The sequence below is a fragment of the Athene cunicularia genome, assembly GCF_003259725.1.
Source record: "Athene cunicularia isolate RWA chromosome 2 unlocalized genomic scaffold, athCun1 chr2_part1, whole genome shotgun sequence".
In the NCBI taxonomy this organism is placed as follows: Eukaryota; Metazoa; Chordata; class Aves; order Strigiformes; family Strigidae; genus Athene; species Athene cunicularia.
In genome coordinates, this window is record NW_020799095.1 from 104221098 (window position 1) to 104245413 (window position 24316).

General features: G+C 40.6%; 1 protein-coding gene across 1 annotated transcript in view; it reads right to left on the bottom strand.

Annotated features, from left to right (window-relative positions):
- Positions 1-507: 507 nt before the first annotated feature.
- The window catches only part of ZNF521 (zinc finger protein 521), a 214898-nt gene continuing 191089 nt past the window's right edge, over positions 508-24316 (bottom strand). Inside the window, exon 8 of the mRNA XM_026842241.1 lies at positions 508-1338. Within this exon, the coding sequence (XP_026698042.1) occupies positions 1309-1338 (30 nt within the window). The 3' untranslated portion in view covers positions 508-1308. The remainder of the gene's footprint in view (positions 1339-24316) is intronic.

The following is a 24316-nucleotide window of genomic DNA, read 5'->3' on the forward strand; positions in this document are numbered from 1 at the left end:
CTAGTGAGCATCATCCCGTGGTGTGCATCACCTCTAGTCCTGCTACCTGTGTCAGAAGCGAGGGTGAGGGAATGTGAGGTTGACAGTGCTACTGGCAGAGCTGCAGTGGCTCCCAGTTGTCAGTACTAGACCCAACTCACTAAATAATATCACATTGAAATACACCACTAATTATACACAGAAGATGTGCGAGGCAGCAACCAACATGTCAAGTGTACAGGGTATGAAATTGTTGAGGCTGCCAAATAAAACAAACTAACAAACAAAACCAGAAAACAGTGAATATTACCCTCAAGCACACATTGCTTTGCAGTGGGCCAGCAGATCTGTTCCTACCAAGTTTATTTAAATGCCTAGCTTTGAGAAAAGTGACCTACTCCTACTGAGCAGTGTATAGGTCCCGATACATTGGGATTCCAGATCTTGGTGGTCCTTTAAGTACTACAGGAGCAGTAATAATAATGCTACTTTCCAAGGAAAAAGACAAGACACAAGCACGCTCACACATAATGGTAAACTGAATTTATTTCCTTTTGGAAAACAATTCCAGTAATCTCCAGGTTCAGACCGCAGAGTAAACATTAATAACAGTAACATACAGGTTAGTTCAACTGATTCAAGAATTTGGCCGTGTGAAATCATTAAGGAAAGTCTTGAACACTCAAAGCTTCAAATGGTATCCAGAAAAAAAAAAACTTCTTTGACAATCTACATAACAACTATTGCATATATGGTAATGCTATCTGTCATATCGCAAGGCTTACAAATATATATACGGGCCTTATTCAACTGTGGGTTCCTGCTCTGTGAGAAAGAGTCTCTTCATATTTTTTGCAAGAATCTTCAGCAATAAAAAATAGTCTTAGATTCATCCGTTTGTATACCAAAAGAGAGATTTCTAGACTGAAGTTTAAACGAAAGGAAGGCCAAACAGAGCTGTAATGGAACATAGCTATTACCTTCTCCCTCCTCCTTGAAAATGACACTTTTTCTTAAGCTATTTTTTTCCCTCACACAGTATTATTATTATTTGTATCTTTCTTGAATAGGGCCCAAGTCCACTTGTCTTTATAAGACCATTTTAGTATCAGACAACATAATACATGTGCAACACTTTATATACAGGAAGTCTATCCGGTGCTCAAAAGTTCAAACACATGAACATCCAACAGTTTCGATAATACAAGTTTTATGGTACAATACAATGTTTCTGAATAATATACATTAACAATGAAAGTTTCGTGCAAAGAGTAAAACGTGTTCCCTTTTTGTGCCACAAAGAATTCTCTGGAAGAGACAGGCCTTGCACTAACTGCTGTGCTGGGTCATCGTATGATTCTGTAACAAAAATAAAAGAAACAGCTTAGTCACAGGACAGGTATTTCTATATCAAAAAAAGATGCAAACCCAATTCTCCCAACATATCTTGCAAAATGGTGAACCAGGATGAGAGTATGTTCAAACCCTCCTTGTTTTAAATTAGCCAGAAGAAGCATCTAAGAGCAGAGCTTTCCAACTGTTTCACGCTGGTGGTCGTGCACAAGAACGGTGACGTGCTCTCTCTAGGTAGGTTTGGGCTGACCTGCCCCAGTGAATCTGCATGCCAGGTCGGTAGTTCTGGTGTCTGCTTACATACGGCTCATGGTTTGTACATTATGCAAATGAGAAGTGCATTTATTTGTCATAGAAGTCTTTGCTGCCTACAGACCAAAAATATGCTGATTGGACTGTGCTTCCTAGACTGTGGCACCACTTCAAAGGTTTTATTGCATTAAAACCTATTTCCCCCCAAACAGTATACACAGTATATTCTGGTAAGAGTCATTCTGTGCCTAGCAGAGAGCTCAAAGACTGATGAGAAAACAGGTGGGGTGCCACAGCCCTTCCTTCAGTCACCAAAAACCACTGGTACTTTTCCTCAAGTGAATGCAGTGCCTTGTTGAGGTGACACAGTGTGGACTTCGGAGTCTGAAATTCTCCTTTCCCATACAAGTAATCACCAAATCCAGCAGCAAACACAAGTTTCACCCTCATTTCTACTGCTGCCTTAGTCGAGTCAACCACTTTTAGGGATGAGAGATGCTAATTCAATGCCTGCACTGGCTCAGATCCCTCACAAGCATCGAGTTAAGAGCAAGGACCCAATCTAGTATGTGCTAAGTCTTTTACAATGCACACTGGATTCACAGGTAACTAGAAAAGGTCTGGGAATGCTGCTTCTCAGACAACAGAGCAGCCACTGATCAGAGAGGAATTGTCCCTTTAGTAATCTGGGCCAGATTTGGGCCAGCGACCCAGAGGGCAGGGGTGCCACGTCCTGTAATTTGCTCCCAGCACATCCAGTCCCTTCACTCTGCTTTATTAAGTTAATCTGTTTTAAAAGCCCTTTGGACTAACACACTTCAGGATGAACCTGTTCCCAAAAGACAGTCATCATTTTCAACAAAGTGAACATCTACTGAACCATACCCTCCCGAGCCACCCATGAAAAGGCACAGGAAAACAGTCTTGGTGAAACAAATGTGAAATACAGCATGACTGCAGACCAGCCTGAGAGTTTTCCCTCCCTTCCTCCTTCTCTCTCCCTAAACTGTGCACGCACACAAACAATAGTTCATGGGACATTTGGCAAGGAAAGGATCTTACAGTAAGACTGAGGAATTTTTAATGTAGTGCCATTCTCAAGATTAAAGGAAAATGACCCAGTGACACTCAAAGATGCAGTTTCCAGATGTGAATACAAAATGATTTAATGCTGATGGCAGGAATTCCAGACTGTCCAAGGCCAGAGAGTGTTAAAAAAATACACTCTACCACTTGATTTCATCTAGTTTCTTATCCTTCCCATAAAATCATTTCAAAATGCTGTAAAGCAGTAACAATAGCTGCAGACCAAAATGTTGGCTGGTCACAGGTAATGGGCTCTGACTTTAAACCACAAAAGCAAGGAAATTAAGAGTTAAGCCTGACAGTCAGCCCTTTTGTCATCCTGTTGTGTCCATTTATTGCAGCACTTAAAGCATAACACCACAGGCTTATTGGAGACCCTGCAGTACCTAGAAACAACAGGACAAGTTAAATATGGGGTGGCAGCCTGAATTCTGGTTTTTTTTTCTCTGCTTTTGAGTAGGTGAAGTCATATACCAGTAGTTACACTGCAGAGATATTTGAGGGTGTGTGGGGGGGTGGGGTGTGTCTTTTGTTTGTAATCTACTGAGAGCATGTCAGTCATGCCCATTTTTTATTACTTTTCACTAAGTAAAAAATGCATAATCAGTTTGAGGCTGAATGAACAGTTGCATATGAAGCAGTCAAAAGGTGTTTTAGAAGTCTACCCATAACTCTGGCTGCAAGACACTTTTGATTAAAAAATAAAAAGGCCCAAATATGAAGGAAAGAAAATAAAACACAGCATAAGGACTGACTTGCCCCTGCTCTCAGTGTCCCTGACTCCTGTGCCCTGGTACAAAATGAGATTCTCTAGAGATAATGAAGAGCAGAGAAGAACAACACGAGGAACATTCATAAATGCTTTGAGCAGTTTAGGCCTTAAAAAGACAACTGTACTTATTGTAAACAGTCAAAACAAAACATGGTTTCCAAAGTAATTAAGGCTCCCCAAATGTGAGGGACTAGGGAGAAATACCTATTTGGCTAAGTGGCAAAAAAAATTACAAAGTGAAAGCACTTCAGAAGCATAACACTGACAAGACAAGCAGGCGAAGGGTAGGAGGAGAGAGATAAGAAAAGGAGGAAAATTCTTTAATCCCACAGAGAGCCATATTCCACTCCACCAAAAGCCATCTATTGGAGACCCCATGTCTAAGTGACTGAAAATTGCAAACATTAATCCCAGTTATGAACTGTTGTTGTTTTTATGAGGGGTGTTGTGTTTAAAAATTTAGGGCAAAAATTCTCCTCCATTATCCACACAGCAGATCTCGACTCTGATAGTCTCTTTGCCTTGTGTGCGGTGAGCTCCCCGCCTCCCCGGCGGTGGGAGTTCAGGCAGGCGGGGAAGGCAGAATTTGGAGCTCCCGCCGGCAGGGACATGGCAGGGACACGGCAGGGACACGGGAGCGTGGCACACCCAGGGAGAGCACAATATTACAGTCGAGATCCCCTGTGCGGCTCGGAGAGCGCGCTGCCCTTCACTAAAGACACACTACACAAGCCTGAAACACGCCTCCTCCGGAAACTTCAAACTAGTTTGCCGGAGTTTGGAGCAATTAGTACATCCGCTTGCCAGAGGAGTCATTTAACTAAGTACAGGAGATATCATATGCTCCCTTTCTTTGCCTCCCCCAAATCTGATTGCACATAAACACATCTGTTTAATTACGAGGTAGTCTCCCTACGAAGCAAAAATTTCAATTTCCTACTTAGCCACGGAAAGAGAAAAATTATTTTTTTCTTAACATAATCTTTCCTGGACTTCAGTAATAGCTATGTTAACATTTCCAAGAGCTGTGATTTCATGAGGAGAAACTAGTTTGCAAACACAAACACAAGCTTTCCATGCACAAAATGGAGGAACAGTGAAGCAGGAGGTGTGTGTGTCGCTGCATTTGTTACCGCATTAGACACAAACTGAGCCAGGAAAACTCCTACATCCCCAATTTCCCTGTCTCAGTACTATCTGTAAAGCAGGTGTATTACCTTGGAAAACCTGAATTCAATACATTTCACAAGCAAAATAAACACTTAAAATGCATTCGCCCTGTTCCTAGAGATACTAATTTTTGTTAGCAGAATCCAGAATCCCAACTGTTATGTGAACTGCTATAAAATTATATGTCACCACTTTTCTGGATGAAAATGCTTTGGGATATCCCTGTTGTTAGTGTTAAGGAGTTAAAAACATGCAAAGATTTCACAATAATACTGGGAGGAAGAATCTCCTCAGCAAAAAAATATAGAAAGGTTTCTTTGCAGAAATGTTCCAGACAAAAGAGGTAATACTACTTTCTGTTGTTTGGCGTATGTCTTTGTGTTTCAGGTAGGACATGAGAAGTGCTAGCTAGCAAAAAGCTCCTACCCACAGCATCAAAATTAACGAAGAAAAAAATATCCACAGATAGCCACAGACTCAGTAGCCCATTAGAATCTTTGATGTGAATGAACTGTGGTTGCCTTCAATCGAAACGGGGCTTCTGTTTTTTATGACTAGATGAAACAAGTGATGGTTGTACCTGACAAACAGTGCAGAGAGGGTACACGTGAAGAAATATAAAGATGAAATGTAGATGCATTATTTCAGCAGATGGTAACAGTACCACAGCAGCATGTTATTTTTTCCTTAGTTCAAGAACACAAACATGAGTAATCAATCATCACTGATTAAGTAATTATCGTACCCTACATGTTATCACTTATCTGGAATCTTTTATCTGCGTACATTACGGATCATCTCGTATTTTTTTGCATTAAAAAAAAAAAAAGCACCCCACTGCACCGCAATACAGTTCCAGGTTGTAAAACAGAACTCTACATTACTATCAACCTTTAAGCGCTACAATTTTTTTTTTTTAACAAAAGCAATTGGTTTCCAACAGGCTGGATAATAAGTCTTTTGACCTGCATTCTTCTCTGACCCATTAAGGTCACCCCTGTGCTCGGGCATATAGCTGACTTAGGAAATGCCTGCAAGTCCTGCATTTCATCTCCTGCCCACTCAAAATAAAGCTTTCTTTAAATGTGTCTGTACGGGTCCCTGAAGACCAGGGAGGCATCCCTGTAGTGGGCAATGGAGGGACAGAAGCTTCTGCCTTTATTAATGAATGCAGACCATTATGAGTCTGGCTGGCTCCTGCACTGTTCCCAGAAGCATATACTGTACGTGACTTAAAATGCTAGAATATTGACACAAAGCGAGCTGGGCACCCCTAAGGAAAATTACTCCTTGGATATAATGTAGGCTCGTAACAGCTATTAGAGTACAAAATAAAACCCTCCGGGATCAAACTGACATATACCACATTCTACCTACTCCTCAAACATTAGAAGAATTTCTTTGTGAAGGCATTCTCAAGGACAGCATTAAACTGACTTTTGTAGCAATCTGCAACAGCTTTTTGGCTTACAGCTTTTAGTACTAAATCTCTAGTTTGAATCAATATAAGTACTATATCTTCCACATTAATCAATACATTTGGTTCAATACACGTTCTATTAAATTATACTTTCTAATCAAGATTTTCTGCTTCTCTTCCCTTCTTTTTATTCCAACTTCTTACCCTGTACCATACTTTTCAAACTGTCTGCAGCTACCAAGAGGATGTTGGATTTTCCAGAACCAAAGGGGAAGAAAAAAAGGCTTGTGGAAAAGGCAAGCCTAGCTAAACCTTAAGTGCAGTGGTAATGACAAATCAAAAATGCAGTTTCACAGTGTCAACATGGTTTCCAGAACTTCGGTCTGATGCTTTATTACTAAGCCGGCCGTCAGGATGGAAGACCTCTCACGCAGAAAGCTCTGCACTCCACACTGCTCAAACACTGTATCATGTGCAAAGGTGGGGCGAGGAGGGAAGAGGACTATTAACTGGTAACACCAGAAACAAATAAATGGAACTTACTCCGATGTAACTATAAGAAAAATCTTAAAAAAGGTTGATTTTTATAGCCAGTCTTCAAACTTGTACTGCTTCAGTACTGCAGCACCGAGCTTCTTTCTTCACAGCCCCATTGTATTGTTGCAGGGTTCTTCCCTGGCAAACTGTAATATTATTATACCCTAGACTAAATTGATTAGATATTTAGATTTCTGAGATACAAAGATTAAATACATACTATAAATTAAGATGTAAAAAGATATTATTTAGTCCAGGTCTTCGGGGATATTTGAAATGTTTAGATAGAAGATGTCTCCAGCAATCTGAGTGATGTACGCAGTTACAGTAAATGACTATTCCACACCTGTGTTAGATTTGGTGGAATGTGGTTATTCTTCATAAGCAGAGAATATGAAATGTAATGTCAAAATGATAAACATGTATATTGCAGGCATTTGCCACTGTTTTACAGATCAGAAACACTGCACTGATGACCCTTACAGTTAAGTTTCTTTTTCTTGTCTCCATATAATCACTGTAAACCTGCAAAGAAACTGTTGCATTTTCTTTTGACATTTAACATCATCTTACTCAGCTCACAATAGCCTCTTCTAATACTTTCTAGATGACACTGTGTCACCATTAAAGAAAACGGTGAAATAGCATAATAAAAGAGAAGAACAAGAATTCATAGAATTTAAAGACAGAAAGGACCCATTAGGGCGTTTTCTCCACCCATCTTGCCAGTGTTGGATTATTGCCTATAGTGTAATTTCAAGTGTTTTGCCCAGTCCAATTTTAATTAGAGCTTCCAGTGCTCCTCTTGGGAGACTATTTCACAACTTCACAGACCTCAGGGTTAGGATTTTTTTTCCTGATGTTCATCCCAGGAGAGGAAGAGGCTCAGCCAGCCCCAAATCACACATGAAACCAAATCTGCATAGTCAGGAGCTGTTTTCAGTAGATTATCTGGGCCATTTCAAAGCATCTGAAAGCAGTAAACTTACTTTCAATGTCCCCAAACATTAAAGCCCTGGCTCCACTGCTGCTGCAAGCAATTAAGAAGATTCTGTTACATGAGCTTCTCAGGCTCAGCTGCTATACAGGTAAAAATGTAGTATAGGTGGGATTTGTGTTCCCACAGTAAGGGTAACCACCTTCACCAAATGAATTAATGGAAGGTTAGGGTGGTATCTAGGTCTAGTCTCTGCTATAATCCTTAATTGTACTGATAGAGCATCTATGAACACTCAGACTGTAAACATTTCTATATTTTTCACACAGGTGAAATACAAAAAGAGCTACTTCAGTTGAAGCTCATCAACAGATGATATGACCATAGATTTATTTTATCTCAGCCCCTCCCCTTCCTTTCATAAAACACAAGTACAAGAAATTAACTTCAAACTGTGATATCCGAAATCTTGGAACTAATAAATGTTTCTGATGTGTTTCATCCCAGGAATTACAATGTTTCTGACACAAAAATCAACACATATTCAGATTTCGGTGGTCACACTCATCCTGAGTGAATGAGGGAACTCAAGGAGGTGATGTCTAATAGTTTTTCATAGGTGATAAATAGGAAACCAAATGGAGACTTTGGTGTTCTGGACAGAACAGAAAAAATTCCAGGCAAGGTGTCCCTGCCACCAGCATCTCCAGTACTGCATGCAGCTGGCAGAGCAGGACAAGTACCAATGAATTTTTAAATGCACTGAAGTAGGCATGGAGTTTCATCCAGGCCAAGTTTGATCACCAGCATAGACCTAACAAAACACAGTCTCTGAAACTTGAGATTCCCAAGGAAATAAGGATTTGATCTGAACTAAAACAGAGCTACTTCCACAACAAAGCAGGGGCCAAATCCCATGAGAATCTGTGTTCCCATAAATACTACTTATGTGTGGTGAGTTGATGTTTACCAGCCTTTGAGAATCAGGTCTGTTCTCAGACATGATGGCCAATTAAATGGTCATCTTAGGTCATGACTGACTACTGTTCACAATGATCATTTAGGAAAGTCTACAGTGAATTGCAGTTATTCATATAAATATGATACGTGATTCGATATTATATTAATGTCTCCAAAATGGCATGACTGCTAATCAGATCGTACTCTTTATTGTATTTATGTAAAACTCTCAGTGTTCTGGTTCTTCTACTCAAGCATTTCCAGCTGGGCCAGAAAAAACCCTACCCATAAAAAAAGTCTCAAATTGGATAGCATGTTCTCAGGGATGCAAACTGAAAATTAAAACCAAAACCAAACCAAACCAAAACCCCTGATACCTATTTATCTTCAGAGACTTCCAGTAAGTCACTAGTAAAATGTCAATGATTCCTTTTGGATTCATTATTGTACGTGAGTACATATATCACAGATTTGTTGTATGGAAAAGAATGACATATATTCCTAGGTACAGCAAGTAAGACCTTCATCACTGTCACCAGAAGAGAACAGACACAAACACAGGTGTCTGTTCACCATCCTTGCACCTTCCTCATTATAAGTGTTGGCAGGGGGCTTCTGGTTAAGCCCCTGACATAAATCAGAGTAGCCCCAAGGCTGTTTTAACCTATGGTGCCAGGCAATAGCCTTCCACAAGACTCCCTTACCCTGTTAGTTGTTTACTGAAATGCAATGGAACTTAAAACAACCTCTTCCATGTCAGGTAAGGAGTGCCTGGCTGCACGGGCAAGGTACATGTATTATCCTGATAAATGGTAAGATGATGGTGACGGGAGGGAGGACAATGGTTAGGACATGTTCACAGCAATTCACTGAAACTGGGAAACCTTCCTGCTCTTTTATGCTGCAAAGGGGCTGTACTGCTAGTCAGGATCCAGGCGTAAGTCTTGTTTGTAGCAAAACAACACTTCTGTGATCCTGCAAATGTTTGAAATTAATACACAAGCATACTTCCCCAATAAGAAAATTGTTCATTAAGTGGGAATAAAAGCTTAAACAAAAAAGGCAAAAGGAGGCACTTCTGAGAAATATATCAAAAGTCTTATTACTTTAGGATATGGTTATGATTACCCTGGTATAAATTAAGAGAAACTCCTCTGAAATCAAGGGAATTTCAAGATAGGGACAAGTAAGAATAGAGCTAGGACTGTAGAGTTTAAAACAAAGTGAATATTGCTCATGTACTGGGTTGATTCTTGCACACTCTCTGCAGAGGCCATAGCCAGAAGTCTCTTCACCCTGTCAGACACAGCCAGGCAAAGAGCAAGCAGAACCCAAAGCTGAACAAATCCAGATTTATCTATAGCTATTGTACAACGGAGTAACAGGGGACAACAAGCTTTGATAGGCAATACTGCCTAATAAGATATTCAGGGATTAAGTCAGTGTTTTACAGACAAATGTGTTCATGGGCTAGTTGTTGCTCTGCTTTAATTTTTTTTCTTTGTTATGTTTAATTTATCATGCTGGTGCTTTCTAAACTACAACATCTGTAAACAAGTTTAAGTTTGACCTCCCTCCCATTTTACATCCACAAGCAGCACTCCTACTTCGTGCTCTAATTTTAGATACCTTAAAGAGAAACAAATCTGTGGGGGAGAGAGAAAGAGCCAACAAACCCAAACAACAAAACCAAAACCCCTTGTCTGACAATATGTGTTCATCTTACATGAATACAAATTTGCCTAGCTGGGAGTGAGAAACTGGCTCCTGGAATTGGAGCTACACTATGTACAGATTCCTTTATAGGTTAAACCCAATTAAACAAACTACTACTAAATATTTAACAGCTCAGCACAGTAATTAGTGATAAATAATGGAAACTTAAATTGATAATCACACAGAAATGTCCTGTTGGAAACATTACACGTTTCTTGCTCCTCCTGTTTCTCTCACACTCACTGAATCCTGATAGGTCTTTTCAGGGATTAAACTGACAAATGAATCTGAATTTTACACACAACTATCTGGTCTGCAATGAAGTTTTCTATGAAATGTGAGAAATGGAACTCTTCTCAAAATTCCATTCTGGGTTCTCTCATTCAAAGCAGAGCAACTGCTAGATCATGAATTGATTTCAAATCTTAAAGCAACCGGCAAGTCCAGAATTTAAGCTCCTGTCTATAGGATTCAAAAGGTCACCCAATTAAAATGGGGAAGCACACAGAGCTGTGATTTATATGCAAAGAGCAACCTTTAAAACAATGATCCTTGCCAGCTTTCCACAGGTGCATGTACAAGAATTCCTTTGAACAAAATTACAAGTGAAATTACAAGTTTCTTGATACAGCCTGAAAGAAAAGGACTGTTAACTTGTCTGCACTCTTATTATACAGACAGACACATCCCACACTGGTATTGATCGCTGAGTTTACCTCCCTACCTCGTGACAGAATGCTAGGTACTATGCTTACCAGGTGACAAAGGGACAGCCTGGAATCTGTATTCCCTGCACATTGCTGGCCAGCGCTTGGGGCCTTGTACAACAGCACTCAGCACACTGGAGGTTATGGATCAGCCCGAGATCAACTCAAAGCAACTAACATCGTTTTTGTTCAGATAAAAGCAAACCCTGAACCAGCCCAATTTTAAAATCACCAGACCTGCCTGTTGTCATTTGAACCAGACAAAACCAGGACCCTGCCTCTGGTACATGGAAATCATATTTGATAGCTATCCAGCCAGTAAGCATACACGCACCCAGTTAAGAGAATGTATAAGAGGACTAGGGCGTATTTTGGATCCTGAAATCAGGAACACAAGTGAAAATATGTCCCCTTGTGCATAGTATATCAATTTTAAAATGTGTAGGAAAGAAAATGAAAAAGTATGGAGTTCTGCTAGCTCTCCTCCTCTTCTAAATGCCCCAAACTCTGTTGCACATCAGTGCATCTTTTTCCTTCAAGACAGTTTACAAGGATAGCCACAGTGAGCAGATTTGATGGTAACGGCCAAAGATTTCTGAGCTCATAAGCAGAGGCCCCCATGGCTTTTGCCCTCTGACTTCCTTCACAACTGGTTACTGTGCAAGCCCATCTTGGACATCTTAAATCTCCTTTTTCCTACAGCTCTTTGAATAGCAATAGCGGGAACTGGGACAATGCTTATGTGGCAGGCTTGGTGTGTGTGTGAATTACAAATCTACTTGTTGGAAAAGAAAATAAGAACAATTTTTATCCCTTCATAGCTGGTAAATAGTTAAGAAGCCTATGTTGAAACATGTTGTTCTTAGAGCAACCTCATCTGAGTTCCCTTCTTTTCAGTGCAAGAAACTCCATGTTGTGAAGGTGACTTTAGAGAGACCAGAATGCTATTTTGTCCTCTATAATGCAGTCACTACTTCTTTAAATTTTGTAAGGACACACACTGTAAATCAATAAATCTGGAGCGTTTACTGACATGTGGTACCAGGACAATAAATTTTATGTTTGTCATTGTGGTTGTTGGTTGTAAAATACAGAAGTCTGGATTCTCTATTGTCTTCTGTTTTGTTGTCATTTGCATTTGTAAAAGAAGTGTGAAATGTGACCACAGCTAAATGGGAGGAATGTTACTCTCACTTTCTCCTGTTTTCAGAGCCTATAAAAGGGGGGAAGACAATGAAGTCCAACACCTACGTTTTAATACTTCCCCTTAGCAAACCAAGAAGTACTACATAAAGAAGCATCCTTTTATGACTTTTTCCTTCCTCCCCACGAGGGAAGAAGTATCTTCCTAACAAATGTCATTCTTTGAGCTTGGTCATTCTGTTTCCTGTCACACAGCTGGCCAGTGACACGTTGCAAGTCAGACATGTCATTAGGTCCTGCCTTGACCCTGCAGTGACAGTCGAAGAAATGCCCCCCCTCACCTCTGGGTTTGGCTTGTGATGCCGTGGTACTCCTGTCTCCTAGGCTATCTCCTGCCAGGGGATCCAGCCTCGTGCAGCTGATGCTTTCACCCCTTGCTGCCCATTTGGACTTTTTTAGCATGACAATCTTCTGACTGAGTGAAAAGAATCATATTTAGGAGGAAATAACTGGAGACAACACCTACACTCATCTGCTGTCTGTGTTTAGTGCCAAGGTGTCTGAAATACAGAACTTTAATTCCTTTACAAAAAGATGTGCTGTAGCTATGGTGAGGCTAATCTATAACCCTCACAGTCTTATATAATTTGCTACTCCAAGTTAATTTTAATTCATTACAATAAAACCCACCTAATTAAAGTAACTCTTTAAAGTGAAGTATTAGCTCGATCCCAGGGAAAAAAAAAAAAAAAAAAAGCAAGCAGAATCTTTGCTATCGAAGTGCAATTCATCATATCACAGTGCACACTTACATAAATTCAAAGGTAAGCTATAAACAAGTACCCACAGCAATCGTGCCATGCATAAAGGGGCAGGCAACAGGAGGCCTGCCTTCTAATCAGCCCTCAAAGGAACCTGCCACACAGAAGTGGCACTTACTCTAATTTAAAGCTCTCACAGTTACTTTACCTTGGCAAAATTTATAAACTAATAACTTTAGTAAACAGACTGGCACTCCAAACAGAAAAACAAAACCAACACAACGGTAAGGCTTGCAGAGAAAGCAGCTTTTCCAGAATGGTACTGTCTTCAACAATGAGATAAAACGTGTTTGGGGGCTATTCTTACGGTCCCTGATGTTCAGTAACAGTTCGGTCTGTACTACCACTTCACTGTGGTCTATAGTCTATCGTCCTCGCAAATCTTTTCAGCTCTTAAGGCATTTTACACACCTGTGTATTAGTGTTCTGGTCAGCTCAACCAAAGAAATACTTCTGGATTTGAAAAAGCCTACTCTGGGGCTATGGCTTTCCTTAAAATGTAATTAAACTGTCAGGGCAATCTGCTTTCAAAATGTCAGTTTAAAAACAATGTTTGCAATTAAAACTCACATTCTTTCTCATCTTTATTATTTTTGCTTCTCAGTAACTGTTAAGAATTACAAAAAATTATACCATTCTCCATTTACATACATGAAGAAAAAAAATCAGAAAGCAGTACTAAGGACTAAGCAGAAAATCTCTGTAATACATGCAGCACAATATTGGAAATTTTTGTGTTATGTCCTAAAACACACCACTTTGTAGAAAGTTCCTTTTCAAATCAAAGCAATACTACAGTAAAACAACTGCAGGCAAAATTTCTAAGACACAATGCAGTTTGTGTCAGAACGCTCATCACTTCAGGCTGACCTGTCAAACTATCTTGGGGAACACGGTAAAAAGGCAAATCTGCAAGTTGGTAAGAAACTTTTGAATGATAAAAAATATGCCTTGCTCACAAACCACAGAATGCCGTGCAGTGTTAAATGAGCTGTACTGATGCTTACAGCAGATGTCCGTCCCTTTCTACTGCTTATAGGCACACCTGCTCGGGCTGTGCTCCTAAGACCACTGAGAGGGAGCCAACATTTTGAAGCTCTAACAGAAGAAACCAAATAAATAAAAAAATCTGTGCTCAGATGAGTGATGCGGAATAAAGATCAGAATTTAGTACTATACACATATACCTGCTATCGGCTAAAGAGCTATGTTGCAAATTTGGTACGGGTGACATTTTCGGAACTCGATAAGCAATTTCTGGCACCTGCATTCTCAGGAGTTTCTCAACACCTTGCAGAACCTGACCCCTGCACCCAACCCACATCCTCAGGGGACCTAGTATGGTCTCAACGTGCCTCTTTTTACACAGAAGGGATTAAGATTTTGGCCACAGGGATTTTCCAGAAACTAATGCAATTGTCAAGACAGTCTACCAAACTCACCAGAGAATAATTTCTAGGGGTTTTTGAAATCACCACTTTTCATAGATATATTTCTCTATTAGTTTCTGCACAACAGTCCAACATCTGCAGAAACTTATCATTCTCAAACTGTGTTCATTTTCAGAATAATTCCTATAAACCCACTGTATATTTTTGTAAAGCCATGCAGCCTAAACATTCAAATTTTGGGCCACTATAGTCTTCAGTGCACATTAAAGTGTCCATAAGGCTGCCCAAACTTATGCCAGCTTGTAATAGCCCCCATGGGATTGGTATATCAATTAAAAATCCCTGGAGTCTGAGACACACCTGTGAGAACCAAAAGGGAGTGATACAGAACCAGCTAGCAAAATAAACAGGAATTGCTGCATACTGTGGGAATCCTTGGCTGTCTGACTAAGGTACCTTTTATACTGGCAGGGGATGCAAATTGGAGCCCGAGGATCTGCACTTTCATTTTCAAAGCACTTCGAAAACATCAACCACTTCACCTTCACACCATCGCTGCAAGGGAAGTAAATATGTACAGTTCCAGCATCCTCTATTTTCTGGAGGTGCAAAGAAGTACAGGGCATTTTTACAGGCATAGTCTGTGTTCCTTCACAAAAGGGAGCTTTTGACAACATCTTCCTTCGTGGGCAAATGAGTTTCCCAAGACCACTGAGGGAATTGGTGGCAGAACAGGGATTACTAGAGAGATCCTGCTATCTAGCCTGGTGCTAAGTCCACCCTGCCTCCCCTGCAACACACAGAAGCAACTTGCTGAATTCTAGCCGTACGCTGCTTTGCTGTAGAGGACAGATTACTACATGTCATCCTCTATAATCTCCCCTGTAAGAGGGATTCTACACGCTTCCTGGGGACACCCCCCCCCACCCCCCCTTTGCTTCCCCCCACAAATGGTGGCAAGGTTAGAGACAAGTTGTTTTCTCAAGGCTGAGATTAAAAATGGCTCTGTGTTTTGCTAAGCATTCCTCTGAAGCACAGGCAGCGCGTGTGTGTGTGTCTGAAAACGACCCCAATGAAAGGAAGGAATGAGAGATGCTAAACAATGCTGCGCAAAGTTGCAGACTGTTCGGCTACAGGCCAGAAAATGAATCCAATTTTTCATTCTGTCATTATAAATATTTCAGTGCAAATGGTACTGATTTTCTGCAACTGTGGTTAAGCAAAGGGCCTCTGAGTGAATATTTAAGGAAAAAAAAAAGAAAAAAAGAAGAAGAGGGAAGGGAAAAAAAGAAAAAGAAAAGGGAGGAGGGAAAATTAAGGTTAGCAACCAATTAATTTCCAACTTTCAGTGTAAAAGATTCTGGGAAAAATTCTACAGTGATGCAGCATGTGACTCAAAGAAGGAAGAAAAAAAACATTTACTCTGCTCTTCTTCTGACAGTTTCTCATAAAATATCTGCAGTCCATCTATCTTTTAGTACTCCAGGCTCCTCTGGAGAGCAGAAAATAGTAGTTTAAAGCTCACTTCAGTGCCAGTCTGCGGGAGATTGCTTTCCACAGGACCCCTGCTGATGGAGGCCTAGGGGAAGAGGCCCAGGAGTTATTCAATCAGTCCAAGGCTCTGGGGCGGCCGGGGCTCCTTTGAGGGCTGATTATAAAGCTGCCCTCCTGTTGCCTGCCTCCGAACAGAACGAAATGAGCAGCCTCTTGCTGAGCAGATTCTGCAAGAAGGAATTTCACCTGTCATGGAGTTTGTCAGAATTTCAGGATTTATCTTGGTGCAAAATTAATAAAATACCAACTAGGATTTCAGCCTGACTACTCAGCTGTGTCATCTCAAAGTGATCTTTCACGTAAGAAAACCTGGACACAGAGCTACTGAAGTCATTCTTGCCCTACTTTTGCTCAGGAGCTTCGGCAGGATGCTATGACTGAATAATAAAATGATTAGAGGTGGATTTCCTGACAATTACACCCAACGTCAAGTACTAGGTGGGTGCTACTGTCCTAACGCATGACCTTCCACCTTACTTCTGTGATTCCTAAATCTCCCTGGAATAAGCCAGGAATCAGAAATAGAAAAAGATCATTTCTGCAGTTTATAACCTAGCAGGTCCCTTATGGCAGCACATCTGTTAAGTTCATACACTGGTATTCCAGGTCTGGATTTGATTTATAAGTTTTAAAGGAATACAAACAACAGACTACATAAGATTACATGCAGTGAAACACTGCAAATTAATATTGCTGTGACAGTCAAGTACACGGTCTTTTAACCGTATTCTGAGTCTAATATTGCAGTAAGGTGCCAGGTTGATAAAGCATCATCTCAAACCTCTGTGAACTGAGTTCAGTTCTTTCAAAGCTAGACAGTCTCACTGGTCTTCTGACAGTGCCTTACAGCAATAATAATAATAAAAAATCTTTGTGCACTACCTATTTAAGTAAGATTGTGCTAGCTTATAGCACTTGGTCACATGAATTTCAAGTCTCAGGTAGCATAGAAGCAATTAGCTTGCAGCCTGCAAGAAAGCTTTTCAGCTAAAAGAGGAGATCAACTTGTAGAAAATAAAATAGTTGACAGTTAAGCCAGCTGATAGGTAAACAAATATTATTCAATTTACAATGCCACTGGTTCAGATCTTGACACGGAGAAACAGAGATCTACTGTATCAAGAAACAGCAAAGTATGCCCAGTTTTGGAACGAAGATGCATTTGCTATCAATAGCTCTTACCCTACATCGTGGCAATTTCTATCCACTGTCCAAAGCTGTTTGCTCTTTGAAGTAACAAATCTACCTTTCTGTCTATTTGCTCATCAGCATTTTCTAACAAGAGCTTAAAACAAATGGTAACATATCCCTATCCTACCTCCTCACCCTTTAAATGACAATTCAACATTAATACACATCATAAAGCCACCTTTACCAGGCAGTAGTAGTCTGACAGTTTTAACACCAAGAGATCTCACAGTAAAGAGAGAGAGAGAAAGCATGCAAGTGAATGCACAGATGGTGGGAGGGGACACAGGGTGCTCTCAGCAGGCTACAGTAGAGATGCATTAACTCCACAGAGGGATAAGGGCTTCCCACCAGTAGAGTCATGAATTATAACTGAGCATGGGAGTGAGTTCTTAGTGCCTGTCTCACAGCAAATATACTGTTCCATTTTCCTGCACAATCACCTTTCACCTTTACAAACGCAAAGCAAAGCAAAATGCACCACTAATACTTAACAATATCACAGGTTCTTTCTTTTACAGAGCACACATCTATACACACGAAGTATGGGGGGAAGCAGGGTATTCACTGACACAGAGTGTCCCTAAGCAGATTTACACACCCATGATCAGTGCCTGTGTCTAGCGAGTCCGCTGCAAAATGAGACTATAACAATACAGATAAACAACTAAAGCTGCGTGTAGAAATGTGTGTAACTCAGCAGTATTTGTTCACGAGAACTGAATCATCTCTTTTTCTCTTCCCTTGTTAACAGGGTGGAGGACACTCAATTTCAGCTTTGAACACAAAGGAAGCTCAAAAAAAAATCATGAGAGCCTGCAAAAAGCCACTCTTTTCCCACCCAAAATCGTATTTCAGATTCAGTTTGATCAAAGCATGGTGAACCTGACCCCAGTAACAGGTAGAAAAGCTAAACCTAAAAGCTGTTCCTCCTGGTTGGGGTTTTGTAATGAACAGCTCCAGTTGTGTAGCCATCTGCATCTGAGTAGCATTTTTGACTAACGTTTGAAATGGAGAAATCTAATGATGCTATTTTTTCAAAAAATAAAAGAAAAGAAGATTAAAAAAAAAAAAAAGGAAAAATAAGGAAAGTCACCACTTTTGAGCCAAGATTGCTGTTTACTGGAGTTTCCTGGATGTGTCTCTTTATGAATCACTGACCACACCTTGTTTTCACGAACTATCTGCACCTCCTCCCTAGGGGAATTCATCCCCTCCCAACTTTCCTCCTACTCAATGAACCTATCAATGGAGAAAACTTGTTATTTTAGGCAGCTGAAAATTTGACCAATTTTAAAGGATTCATTTACCATGCCTTTCACTTTCGTTTAAATCCTCAGTGTTCCTGTTCTAAATGACAGCACCGCAAGCACTGCTTTTAAGCACTATTCATCTTGCCTACCACATCTCAGCCTTTCACACAGAAGGCTGCTCTCTCTCCAACAATGGAGACTCACTCCTTTATAGCTTGAGGGCAGAGACTGTTACTAGCTGTAGACTTGCTGCAAATATCACAATAAAGGATACAAATGTGAATTTCGCTTAAAATATGGGTTCAGCTCTGGAGGTACCTTGCTTTAGAAAACTCTGTCAAGAGCAAACAATATATCTTTCTCAAAAATGCATGGCAGCCACCCCACTGAAACAGCTTTTCCAAATGATCTAACGTGTCAATGGAATCAGGATGCTTGTGAATTTTATACTTTTCTCCACTTTGGGTCTCTAATCGATATTTTAGCTTCCTTCACACTTCATATACTCAATCTTGGTTTGGCAGGATGTCTTGTGAAATATTAAAAAAACAAAGAACAAACATCCTCCCTCTCTCCAAACCTCTGGAGCTTAAGGAGATGCAGGGGCTACCGAGCTAAGATATGTGATAGAAGAAGGTAGGGTTCAGACCACAGAGATGAAGAGGTGGCAGGTTTGCTGCTACTGAGCCCCTCTACCTATGCTTTGTTACACTGCAACCACGAGGGGTGAGGATGCTGGGGTACACGGGGGCCATGGCAACCTCCTGCCAGTACACTGGAGGGAAGAGGGGGCAGACCTCAAGCGTCAAACTTTCAGTGATACTGCTGTGCCATCACTTGTTGGGAAACTGCAGGACCAGTGGAGAGTGGAGCCAAGAATGAGGAGCTTATTCATGGGGATGGAGTAAGGGGGGCCAGCAGCAGGGTGGGGGGAAGGGAGGCAGATTTGCAGAACTGGCCATGAAGCTCCTCAGTACACCATAGCTGGATGCTTCATAAAGTCACACTGATGGCAGTCCCGGAGATGGCCATCTGTTGTCAGCTCTGGGCCAGATGAAAGATAATATAACGGCAGCTACTGGTAGCTAACAGCAGGGCAGTTGTAGGAAGGAATGCGTCCTAGAATGAAGAAGTGGTGCTTCCTGTTTAGCACAGAAAATCAGTCATCGATATCAACTACATTAGCAACAAATTAATGGATGGATAATTAAGAGAACTGAACTGATCTACCAGGGAAATTATTCAAATGCAAACAGAGTGCTTATTTCTTCTGCTTACTCCAGGTGTATGAGCCAACTGATCTGACTAATGGCAAGGTGTAGGCTGAAACGTTCAGGGCACAGATGATAAAACCTCATTTTCTGCAAAGGGCAGAATTCCATTTCTAATGATTATTTGTGGGTCAGGGAATACATTTACTGCTTCCCCTGCCCTCAATCTACAACAGGACTCCCTGATGTTCACAGAGGTTTCTACAAAGACTGAGGGTAGAAATTGGCCTTTATGTAATAACTGAACTTCCCCTTATTATTAACCGTGATTTATTTTTACAAGTGCCATATCATTATTATCAGCCTCACTCAGCAGAAAAATGTTTGCCTTCCCAAGCACTATTATTTCTATGTTGTTTCTTTCTTCGCCCCATAATCTCCTTTCTACTTCTCTTCTACTCTTTTGTCTTTTGTTTCCTTCTTCTGCATTTCTGTGCATTTTCCTTTATGCTGCAATTTCTGATTTGGTTCTTTAGTCTGAAATCTCGCACACCTTCCTGTTCCATTTGCTAAAACAATCAGCAATCGTGATGTTAACGCTGGCATGTAATGTCACTGATATGTTTCAGAGTCAACAGGACAACAAAAGGAACAGTGGAGCTTATCTTCTGATTGCCATGAATTCATGCTGCTTTCAGACTGGAGACAACAAACTTCATTTAACATACTTGCATTACACAGATTTTTTAGTCACAAGGATTATGAACTGTCCATTACCGGATTCTGCAGAATTTATTTAACATTGACCATACAAGGCAATGAGGAGAATAGATCCAAAGTAATGGGTTCACCTTTTCTGTTTCTACTGATTTTTTTGAAAATAGATACCTATATTTTACAAAAAGAATCTGGGTATACGAGAGCGTAAACAGGAAAGAGCAAGAAAAATAAGGATATATATTCAAGCACATAAACATTCGTGTATGACTCTATCCCCCTTGCTTATTTTTGTATAGGTACTTTGTGGGTGTAGCCCAGTACTTTGACAGTATGTTTAGCTTCCAATCCTTTGACATTTTACTGTTCCTTGAATGCGAATTTCTTTTCAAGATTAAAATGGTGTATTTAAAGGCAATATTAATCACTTAACTGCCACAATGTCTTTGTCAATTAATTCTGTAATTTCATCAATAATATCACTCAAGCATCTGAAAAAACAAACTCATAAATGTGATTCAGTTGCTCCAGAAACTTAAGGAATGCTCTCTTAGGGAATGTATAAGGCATGTTGCGAACACATTGTTTCCTGCTTATTTACAGGAAAAAGTGTGGAAGGTTTCACAGGCAGACTGTTGTCTGTAGACTTACAAGTATTATGGAGTATGTGGAGGTGAAGTAAGAACTGTTAATACTAAGCCCATCTTTGTCAAACACTATTTAGGGAAATCAAAATGGTCCCTGAAAACCTCTGGCACTTTGGGCTTGGTGGGCTTTGCAATGTGCTATAAATATTCATGAATTAATGAAGTACCCACAGGGACTGTTTACATTTGAATAGGCCAATCAAAGGTGGGTGAACTCACAAGCTCCAAACCTGGAAATTTCTTATTTAGAAAAGAATTACTGCATGAAAACCTAATATGGCCGTAACACCCCTCAATCCCCAGGAGGGAAGGGGCACTGGAAGGGAATTCAAAGTATTTTTTTTTTGGTATTTAAACTTTGTTTGACATTGAATCAAAAGACTTGCAGGGGAAACACTCTGAAGGTATGTCCTTAAAGAGCTAATGCATGAGTGCCTCCACCCGGGCTTCTCTTGATTGCCTTTCTGAGAAAATTTGCAAAGAAAATAATTCTCCTTTCTAGGGAAAGAAGTCTCAAGTCTGATTTTTTTAAATCTTGGAAGACACGGAAAAACACTCAATGCACATACTGGTGTACACTAATATCCATATAACTACTGGAAACAGAAAGCACGGTAAGGGTTCAGGAAAAACAGCACTCAAACTAGTAATACTTGCAATGCATGCAGCTCTATCTAATTCCCTCAAAACATAAGCATTAATTACAATCCCAGTATCTCTGGCACACATATTATTATCATCATCTTCACTCACGAGATGGAGAGCATACATGGTTAAGGGGAGCAAGTTAGGACTTGACCTTGCAATCGACTGGAGCTCTCCTGACTCCTAGGTATTTGCTCTGACAAAAGCAACCTGACTGCCTGCTAAGGACTAAGGCCAACATTACTGAATGTGGCACTGTATTTAGGCATCAAAAGTATTTTGCTGAAACCTTAAATGAGGCTCTGGCTTCTCAGCACCTATGCTTTTATCAAGGTTCCTAACTTCAGGCATTTATGACCTGATTTCCTGATGTACTCAGCACCAGCATCTTGCACTGGCCTTAACTGCAGCTGGAGGTGCTCAGCACCCTCTCAGAAATAGGCCATTGAGTTTGAAAATGTTGGCCTAAAGCTTTGATTGTTAATTGGATTTCAGGTAGGCTTCTTTTAAAGAAGAGCTGACAAAATTATTCCCTGCTGGCTCCTGGCCTTTGGGGCCTAGAAAGCCAGCATCTATGTTCCACTCCTCACCCTAAGAGTTTGGGGACCTAAAAATGCCAGAACTAATCTCCAATTTCACTTAAAAAAATGTTTTGAGACCTTTTCCTTGTGAAGAAAACATCCTTGAAAATCTAACTTCACCTGCAGGTTTGAAAGTGTTGTCCCTGTTTTTGTGTAAAGAGTATAAATTATTCATGGTTTCCCCTGCTGTCATGGAAGGCTCACTGTTGGGACCTACATGATACACAGACTCAACTACTGTGGGGGCCTCGGCAAGACAATCCTATATGGAGGTAGCAGTGCCACGGCTGCTATGGTTGATACTATTCCCACACCAATCTGTTTGCCAGCTGGCCCCAGAAGGCCTCTGCACAAGGAGACAACCCCAGCCCAGGTTAATGAGCAGTTTTCTCTAGCTGACCGCCCGAATGAGAGAATACAGCATTTTAATCCCAGCTTTGCCACTGTCTCCACTAAAGGTCTCAGTCAAGTCTTACAGTTCTTGAAATAGCCTAGAGCTTGCTTAGTTCTGCTCCAGCTTGGGTGAAGGGTATTTTAAAGGCTGTTTTAAAATGTTGAGATTTTGGGGAGCATTTTACAGTGCAGAGATCTTTGGAAAGTTTAACTTCTACAGAAATGGGGAAGAAACTGGAAAATTAGTTTCAACAGCACTAACCTTAGAGCATGAAAATGTTAAAACAGGACATCCAGACAGGGACATACATAAAACTACATAAAATTTCTGAAGACTCTTCTAAGCTGAATCTGCCCTGCTCCGCTTCAGCTGCTTGCACCAGGAACTAAGAATGTTCTCCTGCTGTTTTAAGTGACATGAGTAACATCTGCTATGAGTGTTTCATTCTTTCTTTCATCCTTTCCCTGGGGAAGGAACTGTGTGTTTTGTTTTGGAAGAGCTCTGTTGTTGTGCATTGGGGTTTTGGGGAAGGTTTAGAAATCCACACGCAGGTATGTGTTTATCTGGGAGAAAGGAGCCTTTGGCACCTCTAGGTGCACCCTACTCTTCAAAGTATAAATTGAGGACATTCATGGTAATAACTAACTGTTGTGGAAGTCTTCCATGCTTCCAGGCCAGTCTGCGAGAATGCTCTAGCTCCTGTGCAAACAAGCTTCAGCTCTCTGATAAAAGCACTCACAAAGCAGGGCTGTCAACTACCATGTTATTACTAACTGGGAAGAACTTCTCAGGTGATCTCTGAGATGTACTGGACCCAGTCCACCAAGAATATTAAGGACTGAGTCTTAGAGGACAACTGGACAAACATGTAGGAAGGCAGTGCAGTCAGCAAGAGAGCAGGTTGAATATGCTCCTGGTCTCCTTTGCTACTGAGGAACAGTGCTGCAGCTCTCTGTATTAGCTGGAACGTCTTACAGGCTGATGGCTTCATGCCCAGGTATTCTGCACTGATGGAGTCCAGACGGGAAGCAGCAAGGGCGTGAATCATTGAGGCCAGGTCCCTCTTGAACAGGATGGGAAGCAACCACTGATCCAATTATTTCTCGCCCTATTTTTCATGTCTGTAAAATGGGGACAATTAACTACCCCAGGGGCAACTAATTATTAGTCACAAAATGTTAAGCAAACGTTCTAATTCACCAAAAAGATTAAATTTTTATACTGGGCAAAATGGTCCTGAGAAGTCGTGTAATCTTGGCTAGTACCATATTCAGAACTATCATCACTGATAAAACCTGTTCAGCAATTCTACCAGACATTGCTACCTCTCTGACCCAGTAATATCTAAAAAAATATCTAAAATGAATGCATCCCCTCTGGGTAAGACCCCATGAGTATCTCATTCCTCCTCACAAACACCATGATATGTTGACTGTGGAAATAACACTAGAACTGGAACCAGGAAAGGAATGGCTACTCCTTATCAGAGACAAGGGAAGCACAAACACCTGTTCAAACACCTAAGCCTAAGTCCAAAGACAGGGCAAAAGAAACAGGCACTGGAAATAGCATAAGGACAAGAAAGAGAAGTTTTAATAGACACAAGTTACTTTATCATGGTTTAATGAAAATTCAGTATTAAGTTAAATTAGCAGTGTTTCTTTACTTCCTTATTAATTAAAAGTTCATTATTATGAATGATGGATGGAGAAGACTATTTTAGTTATATCCACCCTGTACAGAGAACTGTATGGTCATACTTCAGATGTTCAGTTAGAAGAGTTTCAACTTTTGGGAGACATCTAGTCATCATATAAATTACCTTGCAGCTTCCTTATCTGATATACAGATGGGATATATTTCTGATTTTAAAGAATGTTAC